At 34.8% G+C, this 12,453-nt stretch overlaps 1 protein-coding gene across 4 annotated transcripts in view; it reads right to left on the bottom strand.

Annotated features, from left to right (window-relative positions):
• Nucleotides 1-3,743: 3,743 nt before the first annotated feature.
• Nucleotides 3,744-12,453, bottom strand: part of Rp1 (RP1 axonemal microtubule associated) — a 316,770-nt gene continuing 308,060 nt past the window's right edge. For 3 of the 4 annotated variants that reach the window (XM_047561225.1, XM_047561216.1, XM_047561198.1), the window contains one exon: nucleotides 3,744-4,474. In XM_047561225.1, coding sequence (XP_047417181.1) covers nucleotides 4,375-4,474 — 100 coding nt within the window. In that variant the 3' untranslated portion in view covers nucleotides 3,744-4,374. The remainder of the gene's footprint in view (nucleotides 4,475-12,453) is intronic. The other variant, XR_007109811.1, reaches the window with a different exon arrangement.

Consider the following 12,453-nt stretch of genomic DNA (forward strand, 5'->3'; position numbering starts at 1 on the left):
ATTTTCTACGCAAGAAAGAAAGGACCTTCCAAATCAACAAACCAACGTGGATACAGGCCTAGAGAACAGTGTGTTTGCAGTTTCAACCAATGGTATATGGCTGAGTTTGCAAATATTAATCTTGGCCTTCTAATAATGTTATTGTCATATTTATAAGCTGACTAAACAATTTAGTTGGTACTCTCTAGCCACCATCAAATAGAGATCCAAGGAAGTTGATGTTGCATCCCTGGAACTTCAGACTCATTGTGGTAGAGAATCCAGATTAACTCTTGCATGTGAGGCATTGTTTCATGTACTTCATCCTATTAACTGAAAGAATTAACATGAATATCCATTTCTAAAACTTCACTCTACTCAGATGTGGAGGGAAGTCTACTTTGTGGGGTTTCTTTTCTTATAAAAATAACTTAAAATGTAACTCTTCAAAAGTATTATCAGTCTTGATAACTGAAATATAGACCTAACTCTGGTGGGCTTTCTGGAAAAGACACTCACTGTATTAAAGAACAATTAACTTAGTTCTCCAATTGCATTACCTAGAACCTCAAAGAAATTAGATTATGGCCAGGCATGGTGGTGCACATCTGTAATCCCAGCAATTCAGGAGACTGGGGGCATTGTGAATTTAAGGTCAGCCTCAGCAACTTAATGAGATTCTGTCTCAAAATTAAAAAAAAAAAAAAAAAAAACAGAAACTTAAAGGGTTTTTGGATGTAGCTCAGTGTTAGAATGCTTGAAGAGACCCTGCCTCAAAATTTAAAAAGAAAAAGGTTTAAGAATGTAGCTAACTGATAGAGAGCCCTTGGATTCAATCCCTAGTCCAAAAATAAATAAATAAAATAGAAATTTGATACAACAAATGTAACACTTGAATGTGTTTGCAAGATTTGTATGAAAACACATCAGAACTAGAAGGCCATCCTCATCATGGCCGATGGTCTTCGATCTGTCTTGTCCTTAATGCAGAAGAGTGAACCCATGAAGAACCAAAAATTGCAGTAGATGATTGTGATGTGCCATGAAATGGACCACACTGTTTCCCACCCTTATTTCTACACTGTTCTTTCATTTCTCAGTATTTCCAAATGATACACATGACAGGTTTTCAGATAAAGGATTCATCTTGTTCTTTCAACAGAAAATGCTTTTCTCCACCCAAGTTTTATTTTAAGAATCTATTTGCTGTCTTTGGGCTATATACTCTGTTAATAATTTTTTGTTTTCTCTGAAAGCCGGAAGTGAATACAACTTCTTTATCCTTTTTAAAATTTTCAGGGAATAGCCTGAGCTACATTCCTAAACCTTTTCTTTTTCTTTTTTAAGTTTTGAGACAGGGTCTCTAAGTACTCTAACATTCAGGTACATCCCCAAACTCTTTATGTTTTTTTCTTTTTTTTTTTAAGGGGCTATATTGAGAAAGTCACCAAATCTGGATAATGTCTAAGAAAATGAGCACTATCCAAATAAAATAAACAAGAATCAACACAAAATGGATCAAATTGGTATTTACACCACCACTCCCCTAAAAGAGACAGATTGTAAATATGCTTCTGGATAGAACTGGGAAATACCCAACTCCAGTCTTCCTGGAGAAGGGCAGGATTATATCAGAACTGCAATATATTATTGTAGAAAAGTTTATTAAAATAGAACCACCAAGTACAATTATTTATGAGTACTAATTGCACACAAATAGGAACTGTATCTGGTATGTAAAATTCTGATCACTGAAACACATATCATATTTTAAGGCAGAGATAATTCATGCATTTAACAGACACAGAGCACTCATTATGAGACAGGTGCTATGCCAAGAACTAGATATTCAAAGTGGAGCACAAAGCAATCTCACCTCCAAAGACTCGAGGTCTAGCAGAGAGCAGTACTACCTGTGTGGAAGAGTGTATTATTCATCCAGGTCCACCAGAATGCCAGCCCCTCTGAGGACAGAAAAATGACTATGTTGTTTGCCTGATCATGTGTCTGGCACAGGGGAGATCCTTAACAAACTTCTTCTAAATTAATAAATATGCTATTTCAGTATCTGCTTTGTGTTGGGCACCATGAAATGAGTGTCAGCAAGGGCTACGTTGATTCCCTAAGCTCTCCCATAGCATGAATGCAAGGACTATTATTTTTACCCTCATCATGGTCTCTGGGCCACTTTATTAAAAATCAGTGTGTTACACAGGTTTCCATTACTATAACAGATACCAGAGATTATAATCTGATAGAGAGGAAAGAGTTAAGCCACGTGCGGTGGCACATGCCTGTAATCCCAGCCAGTTGGGATGCTGAGGCAGAAGGATCAAAAGTTTGAGACCAGCTGCAGCAACTTAAGCCCTAAGCAACTTAATGAGACCCTGTCACAAAATAAAAAATAAAACAAAAAGACTGGAGATGGGGCTCAGTGGAAAAGCACCCCTTGGTTCAATCCTAGTACAAAAAGGAAGAAAGAGAGAGAGAGAGAAAGAAAGAAAGAAAGAAAGAAAGAAAGAAAGAAAGAAAGAAAGAAAGAAAGAAAGAAAGAAAGAAAGAAAGAAAGAAAGTAAGTTAGTGTGGCTCTCAGTTTAAAAGTTTTATTCCATGATACATTTCATGATCATTTCATTCCATGATTGGCCCTGCTGCTTTGTGTCTCTGGCAGAGAGTCATGGCTGTAATTCAAGGTGGAACAGAAGCAAGCACTTATCTCCTGGCCTGGAAGTGAAGGAGAGGGGGCTGGGTTGCACAATTCCCTTCAAGAGCATGCCTCCAGTGACCTAAAGGTCGCCCACTAGGTCCCACTCTTAAGGTTTTCACCACTTCCAATAGTACCATACTGGGGACCAAGATTCTAACCATTGCACTGAGTACATTCCAGATCCAAACTATAGCAAACTGTTAACTGTAAATCACTGAAACTCTATTCTTGACGTGTTTTTATTCTCAGATATAAAATGTGTAATTAGGCATAATTTCTAAGGGCTGGTAAAAGGTAAACCATGATAACAATGATTTATTTAATTGAAATGTCACTTACTGATCACTATGTGCTAGACTCAGAGTGAAATATGCATAGATATGTTCCAAATGATGAAATGCATAATTTTGGATGTTTATAATAAATTATATGTTGTAAATAGATTTACCTAAAAGTTCTATTAGGTATGAATTCATTTAATGTGTTTTAGGAAAAAGTAATATGACATTAAATTAGTGATATCATGGATATTACCAACATGGTTTTGGGCAAGGCTCGGCTCTCCTCTACCACCAAATTACCTGATTTAAACACAGTTTAAAAAAAATAAAAAACAAGATATAATAGTTTAGGTTATATCTGCATATTATAGAAACCATGAAGGTAGTGAACCAGATGGGATTCTTTGATCCCTGCTTCATGATTTCATAGGATACTAAAAACACATGGAGAAGACAATATGGTGGGGAAAAACATGTATGCTCATAGGCTGGAGTCAGACCACTGGGTTCCAATCCCAGCTTTCCTGTTCATCTCATTCTATGAGTTAGGGCTGGTCACTTGGCCCTTCCAAGTCTCAGCTTTCTCATCTGCAGAGTAAGGATGATGAGATAGTCACCACTTCTCAGTGGCAGGATTGACACTGGAACACAGATGTCTGTGATATTATAAGTCATGCCAAGACCTCTCCTGGACTGGCAAAGGGGTTATATCTCATGTACCAATTTGAAGGATTGTATGAATCTGCCTGTGGCACATGACCCATATTTGAGACTTCATGGAGAAAAGGGAATAATGAATGTCAGATATCTGCCTCCACATATAACCCCTGCATGATGCTCTGTTGCTGTCTACCTACAGACCCAACTTCTAAGCTCACAGAAGACCCAGTCCCACTAGGACCAGTGTGTAGGGCCATGGGGACGCAAGACAACCAACCAATTGGTTTCTTTTTATATTTTCTTATTGATACTTCCACAAATTCTAAGAGAGACATACCATCAGTTAAAATTAAGACTTCCACTTTGAAATCAACATATGTTGCAAAATAGTATTTTACATTAATCAAATGTTATTAGTTAATTCTTCACTTACTTTCTACAAAGTATAGCTATCTAAAAATTTCAGTAAACTCAGTAGTCATCTAATTTTCTGAAAGAAGAAAGAAGGGGAAGGAAGGGGAAGTTGGAAAAGGGAGAAGAAGGAAGAAGAAAGAAATAGTAATATGCACAGTCCAGATATCATAGGCTGATCCTGGTCAATCATTGGTTGAAGTTCTCAAAAGCAGAGAATGTGTCCAGCCTGAACTGACCCTCCTAAGTGTATGCTTCAGTCCAAGCAAATGCATGCTCATGATCAGATCATAGCCACTTGAAGCTCAGCGGAGTGATGACCCCAAGTGTCCCCTTTCAGGAGGTGGTTTGTCCTGTCCCTCTGCCTTCACCATGGCTATTTTCTGCAAGCAATTCCAGCTGTGTCTTGCCATCATCTTGGTACTCATCTAGCCATCTGCCATGGAAAGAGAGGAGATAATTAATAGAGAGGGTATTGAAAGAAAACACATTACTGAAGAAAAAAAGTAAAATATAAAAGGCATTAAAGAGGCCTTTGGGCAAAAGCTCAGAATTTTTAAAAAGCATTTGCAATTTCAAGTCACATCAAATTGTCTTTAGTTAACTTCAGTGAAACTGTCCTACACTTGAGTTGCAAGGTCACATTAGTCACTCTAAAATTTTGATTTTTATAAAAGTCCTCTAGCAACATTGCATATATTCTAATACATCTTAAAGTCAGTAAATATGTCTCATTTGGAGTACTGTTTGTGACAGCCCTTATATCTCTCCTGGCATGTAACTTGTAGGTGTATATTGTGGCCAAACCCTCAGACTCTATTATGGCACTCTGCAAGAGAAATAGGACAAAAACCACATATGTGAAAAATAAATAAAATAGGGGGAAATATATATCTTAATATTTTTCATTTTTATAAATTCAGAAAGATAATTTCAACATATAATCAATATGAAGATTGTGCTACATTCTTTTTTGTGCTATGTCTTTAAATTCAAATTAGCCACACTGGAGGAATTTGCTAGATATATGTGACTGTGGTTTCCATGTAGGGGCAGACAGTTCTGGATTTGGACATGTTTTGAGCTGAATTCTGATTCCATCAACTTTGTTTATTATAATTATATAATTCACCAATATTTATTTTTGGTAAAAAAAAAAAAAAAACTTCCTCTTTTGCCTCAATTTCCTTGTCCGTGAAATAGAAGCATCACAGAGTCCACCTAAGCTTTACTGTGAGGATCAAGTTAGTTTGTGTGTGGAGTTCTGGCTTTACCTGGAGGCCTACCCCTTGATAAGAGTTAAGTAAACACTGTGATGAATATTCTAATTTTCTCCCTGGCAATACAGACAGTTTAAATCTGGAATGTCTCCCAAAAGCTTGTGTGTTGGAAAGCATGGTCCCCAGTGCATCAAGGTTCAGAGTTGGGGCTTTTGGGTAGTGATTGGATCATGAGGACTCTGACATCATCAGTGGATTAATTCATTGATGATGGAATGGATTACCAGGCCCTATTTGTTCAATGGGACAGTACCCTGGAAGGGTCTGTCCCCTGGCCCCTTCCTCTCTCTCAGCTTCCCGGCTGCCATGAGCTGACAGCTTTCCTCTGTCGTACCCTTTCATAATGTTCTGCCTCATTTACAAGTCAGAGCAATGGAACCAGATGCCCATGGCTCCATGAAACCTCAAAAATCATGAGTCAAAATAAGCTTTTCCTCTCAGTGATGAAAGATTGACTGACACAACAGCCATGAAACCCTTGAGAGTCTCACAACAGAATAAATCTGTTCTTTTTTTTTTTTAACTTCGCAATAAAGCTATAAATAACTTTTTTCTCAAAGGCCTTTTCAATCCTCATAATTAAAAGGGGATTTTAATTTAAATGACTGATAAACTCTGCTGAGAAGATAGTAAAATCTGGGTCTTCTAAAGTCTCCAAAATGTAATTAGAATTTTCAGACCAAACGATTTTGTAGAAAACTCAGCATTTTGTGTGGAGATCTCTTCCTTAAAGGACAAATACACAAGATGGTGGTGATGTATGGAAAAAAAAAAAACAGATTGATAGACACTGAATTGAAATTCTACAGAGTGCAGGGACACAGAGACCCAGCTCTCTGGCTAACTCCTCTATGAGTTGTGCATGTTACTCATCTCTTGAGAAGTCAGTTTTCTTGTCTGTCAAACAAGGTATGAAGTATGCTGTCTTTGGTTTCTTCCACCTCTGATGAAATGGCAAGAAAATTTTTCTCTTTTTGTACTTATCTAACACTGGGTCCTCAGAGAGAATTAGCAAGGAAAACGGTTAATACTGCCATAGTTTAGTTAAGGGTCACATTGCAATGATAAACCTGTATGTAATATTTAATTTGATGTCATGTTGAACAATAAGTTATCTTGAGTATTTTCATCTGCATCATTTTGTTCCTATAAATCCAATTTCCAAAGTTTATAATTATTCAGAAACATAGGAATAAGTCACCTCCATTTTGACTTCTACTCCTTTTCCTTGCTGGTAAAATTAATTTTGGCTCTGAATAGAATATGACTCTTATTGTCTCAGAGTGATTCTTTACTGTCTTAAATGTGACACACTTAAAAAAATCATATTTGATTTATTTTTTAAATTTTTAAATTTTATTCTAATTAGTTATACATGACAATAGAATGCTTTTATGCATTTTGATGAATCATAAGTCATACATAAATGGAGTGTCATTTTTCACTTTTCTGATTGTTCATGTTGTAGGATCACATCAGTCATGCAATCATTTATTTATATGAGTTAATAAAGTATATTTCATTTTACTATCCTTCCTACCCCCATAAACCCTACCTACCCTTCACTCTCCTCTACCTAATCTAAAGTAACTTTATTTTTCCCTAGAGCATCCCCCCTTATTGTGAATTAGCATCCACGTATCAGAGAAAATATTCAGCCTTTGGTTTTTTTGGGATTTGCTTATTTCACTTAGCATGATATTCTCCAACTCCATCCATTTACCAACAAATGTCATAATTTCATTCTTCTTTAAAGCTGAGTATTATTCCATTGAATATATATACATCACATTTTCTTTATCCAGTCATCTGTTGAAGGGCATCTAGGTTGGTTCCTTAGTTTAGCTATTGTGAATTGAGCTGCTATAAACATTGATGTGCCAGTGTCACTATAGTATGCTGATTTTAAGTCCTTTGGGTATAAACTGAGGAGTGGGATAGGTGGGTCAAATGGTGTTTCCATTCCAAGTTTTCTGAGGAATCTCCATAATGCTTTCCATAATGGTTGCACCAAATTGCAGTCCTACCCACAACGTATGAGTGTGCCTTTTCCCCCACATCCTCACCAACATTTATTATTGTTTGTATTCTTGATATTTGCCACTCTGATTGGAGTGAGATGAAATATTAGAATAGTTTTTTGATTTGTATTTCTCTAATTGCTAGAGATGTTGAACACTTTTTCATATACTTATTGATTTATTGTATCTTCTGTCAAGTGTTTGTTCAGTTCCTTAGCCCATTTATTGATTGGGTTATTTGTGCTTTGATGTTAAGTATTTTTAGTTCATTATATATCCTGGAGATTAGTGCTCCAGCTAAGGTAAAGACTTTCTCCCAATCTGTAGTCTCTCTCTTCACATTATTAATTGTCTCTTTTGCTGAGAAGAAGCTTTTTAGTTTGAATCCATACCATTTATTGATTCTTGATTTTATTTCTAGAGCTTTAGAGACCTTATTAAGGAAGTCAGGTCCTAAGCTGACATGGTGAAGATCTGGGCCTACTTTTTCTTCTATTAGGCTCAGGATCACTGTTCTAGTGCCTAACTCTTTGATCCACTTCGAGTTGATTTTTCTGCAGGGTGAGAGATAGCGGTTTATTTTCATTTTGTTACATATGACTTTTCATTTTTCCCAGCACCACTTATTGAATAGGCTATCTTTTGTCCAGTGAATCTTTTGGTGCCTTTGTCTACTAGACAAAAATGACCATATTTATGTGGATTTGTCTCTGTGTCTTCTATTCTGAACCATTGATCTACATGTTTATTTTGGTGCCAATACCAGGCTGTTTTTGTTACTGTGGCTCTATAGTATAGTTTGAGGTCTGGTACTGTGAGGCCTCCTGCTTCACTTTTCTTACTAAGGATTGCTTTGGGTATTCTGCATCTCTTATTTTCCAAATGAATTTCATGATGGCTCTTTCTAGTTCTATGAAGAATGTCATTGGTATTTTAATAGAAATTCATTACATTTGTATAATACTTTTATATCACCATTTTGACATTATTAATTCTGCCTTTCCAGGAGAATGGGAGGTTTTTCCATCTTCTTATTTCTTTCTTTAGTGTTCTATAGTTTTCATTGTAGAGGTGTTTTACCTCTTTTGTTAAATTGATTCCAAAGTATTTTTTTTTTGAGGCTATTGTGAATGGGGTAGTTTTCCTAATTTCTCTTTCAGTGGATTCATTACTGATATGTAGAAATGCATTTGATTTTTAGGTATTTATTTTACATCCTGCTACTTTGCTGAATTCATTTATTAGTTATAAAAGTTATTGGTGGAATTTTTTTGATCTTTAAATATAGAATCCATGTCATCAGCAAATAGTGATAGTTTGATTTCTTCTTTACCTATTGGTATTCCTTTAATTTCTTTCTTCTGTTTAATTGCTCTGACCAGAGTTTTGAGGACAATGTTGAAGAAGTGGTAAAAGAGGCCATCCTTGTCTTGTTCCAGTTTTTGGAGGTAATACTTTCAATTTCTCTTTGTTTAGAATTATGTTGGCCTTGAGTTCAGCATATATGGCTTTTATGATGTTGATCTATGTTCCTACTACCCCTAGTTTTTCTAGTGTATTGAATATGAAAGGGTGCTCTACTTTGTCAAATGCTTTCTCTCTGTCTATTGAGATGATCATATGATTCTTCTTTTTAAGTCTATTAATATGATGAATTACATGGATTGATTTCTAAATGTTGAACCAACCTTGCATCCCTAGGATGAACCCCACCTGATTGTGGTGCATATCTTTCAAATATATTTTTATATGTAATTTTCCAGAATTTTATTGAGAATTTTTGCATCTATGTTCATCAGGGATATGGTCTGAAGTTTTCTTTCCTTGATGCGTCTTTGTCTGGTTTTAGTATCAGGGTGATATTAGCCTCATAGAATGAGTTTGGAAGAGTTCCCTTCTTTTCTATTTCATGAAATACTTTAAGGATTCTTCCTTGATGGTCAGGTAGAACTCAGCTGAGACTGTCTGGTCTTGGGCTTTTCTTGATTGGTAGGTTTTTGATGGTGTTTTCTATTTCATTGCTTAAAACTGTTCTGTTTAAATTATATATGATCTACTGATTCAGTTTGGGTAGGTCATATGTCTCTAGAAATTTGTTGATGTCTTCATTATTTTCTATTTTATTAGAGTATAAAATTTCAAAAGTTGCTAATTATTTTCTGTATTACAGTAATGTCCATTGTGTTATTTCCTTTTTCATCATATATTTTAGTAATTTAGGTTTTCTCTCTTTTTCTCTTCATTAGCATGGCTGGGGGTTTTTCAAAAATCAATTACACTAACTTTTTGTTTTCTCAATTTTTTCAATTGTTTCTTTCATTTCAATTTTATTAATTTTAGCTCTGATTTTAATTATTTCCTGTCTTTTACTATTTGTGGTATTGATTTGTTTTTCTTCTAGGCCTTTGAAATGTAATCATATATAATAAAGGTCATTTATTTGTTGACATTTTATTTTAACAAACAAGCTCAATGCAATGAACTTTCCTCTTGTTATATCAGTATTCTCATTTACCTCTATGTATTTTTTTAATTTCATCCTACTATCCATTCATCATTCAACAGCATATTGTTTAGTCTCCATGTGTTTGAGTAACTTTTATTTTTTATTTTATCACTGATTTCTAATTTTATCCCATTATGAGCTGATAGAATACATGATATTATTTTCATTTTTTTAATATTTACTAAGAGTTTCTTTGTGGCATAAGATATAGTCTATTTTAGAGAAGGATCCATATGCTGCCAAGAAAAAAGTGTATTCACTCATTGATGGATTAAATATTTTATATTTGTTTGTTAAATCTAAATTATTGATTGTACTATATAGTTCTATAGCTTATTTAGTTTTTGTTTGGAAGATCTTTCTAGTAGTGAGAGAGGTGTATTAAAGTCTTCCAGTATTATTATCTTGGGGTCTATTTGATTACTGAAATTGAGATGGGTTTTTTGATGTACACAGATGCTTCATTGTTTGGGGCATAAATATTTACAATTGTTGTCTTGCTATACTGTACTATATAATGTCCTTCTTTGTCCCTCTGATTGTTTGGCTTGAAGTCCACTTTATCTGATATGAGGATGGAAACCCCTCCTTGTTTAAGCAATTCATGAGTGATACATTTTTTCCACATCCTTTTACTTCAGTCTATGAATGTCTTTGCCTATGAAGTGAGTCTTTCAGAGACAGTATATTTTTTAGTCTTATTTTTTAATCTAATCTGCCAATCTATGTCTTTTGATTGATAAGTTTAGGCCATTAACATTCAAGGTTATTATTGAGATATTATTTGTATTCCCAGTCATTTTGGTTTATTTCTGGTTTTTTATTTGATATACTTTCTCCTTTGATTGACTATTCTTTTAGCATAGTTCCTCCCTTTGCTGGTTTTTACTTTTTTTGTTTTACTTAATCCTCATGCAATATTTTGTTGAGAATATTCTGTAGTGTGAACTTTCTTGTGAATTCTTTTAACTTTTGTTTATCATGGAAGGTTTTTATTTCCTCTTCAAATCTGACTTAATTTTGTGGATATAAAATTTTTGGTTGGCATCCATTTTCTTTCAGAGCTTAAAACATGTTGTCCCATGACCTCCTAACTTTGAGGGTCTGGGTTGAGAAACCAGTTGAGATCCGAATTGGTTTCCCCTTATATGTACTTTGTTTTTTTTTTTTTTTTTTTTTTTTTTTTTTTTTTTTTTTTTTGTGGTGCTGGGGATCGAACCCAGGGCCTTGTGCATGCAAGGCAAGCACTCTACCGACTGAGCTATCTCCCCAGCCCTGTACTTTTTTTTGTTTTGTTTTTGTTTTTTTTTTCCTCTCACAGCCTTTAAGATGTTATCTTTATTCTGTATTTTAGCCACCTTATTGTAATGTGTCTTGCTGTGAGTCTGCTGTAATTTTTAAATGTGGGGTCCAGTAAGCCTCTTGTATGTGATTTTTCATTTTATTCTTTAAGTTCAAGAAATTTTCCAATATTATTTCACTGAAAAAAATTGTGCATTCCTTTGGTTGGAATCTCTTCTTCATCTATCCTGATACATCTTAAATTTGGTCTTTTCATGTTATCCCATAACTCCTGGAAGTTCTGTTCATGAATTCTCACCATCTTCTCTACATGGTCAATTTTTTTTTCAAGATTAGATATTTTGTCTTCATTGCCTGAGATTCTGTCTTCTTAATGGTCTAGTCTGTTGGTGATGCTTTCCACTGAATTTGTAATTTGGTGTATTGATTCCTTCTTTTCAAGAATTTATGCTTCTTTTCTTTTTCAGGATCTCTATTTCTCTATTGATCTTTCACTTCCTGTATTTTCTCTTTGATTTCACTCTTTATACAATCTTTTACTTTGCAGATCAGTTTAACTACATAAATTCTAAATTCCTTCTTGGACATTTCTTCTACTGTGTTGTAAGTGGATTCTCTTAAATATATTGATTTGTTTGGGACACTCTGTTCCCTTGTTTTTTCATGTTGTTTGTGTTTTCCCACCTAGTTGTGTGGATCTGAGGGAATATAGCTTCTACCCCATAGACTTATTTTGTCCCTGAAGGTTTCTAGTACCTTGCCTTTAAGGGGGAGACCAGTATCAGTAGCACCCAGTGTAAACAATATATACCCTTAAACCTAATAGCTCCTACTAAGGTGTTCATTGTTTTCTCACAATAAACAGAAAAGATGAATTCAATCCCTGTCTGCAGTATAAACTGAAAATTTGCTAAAAGGATTTACAATTTCAAATGGTGGACAAAGAGAGAACAGAAATAGTGTAGAACATGATGTTCATGAGAGAGGAAGAGTGAAGCTAGAAGTAGAAATCCACAGGAAGAATGGAAGAAGAACCAACAGGGATTGACTATTAGATGGAGAAAAGGTAGAAAGAGAATACAGGAAAACAGACAAGAGAGAGGAATATGTAAAAAGAGAAAAAAATTTAAAATATAAGAATATACAACAAAACTGCAAAACGCCATTCATACATCACCATCCTCAGCAGATGCATGAAAAATACCTTGCTCCAAATGTGGTGGAGAGAGATGTTAGAAAAGAAAAAAATAAAAATAAAATAAACCTCGATGGCAAACTGAACAACTGTCTCTGTGGGCAATTGAAA

This window comes from Sciurus carolinensis, chromosome 1, assembly GCF_902686445.1.
Source record: "Sciurus carolinensis chromosome 1, mSciCar1.2, whole genome shotgun sequence".
NCBI classification, from domain to species: Eukaryota; Metazoa; Chordata; class Mammalia; order Rodentia; family Sciuridae; genus Sciurus; species Sciurus carolinensis.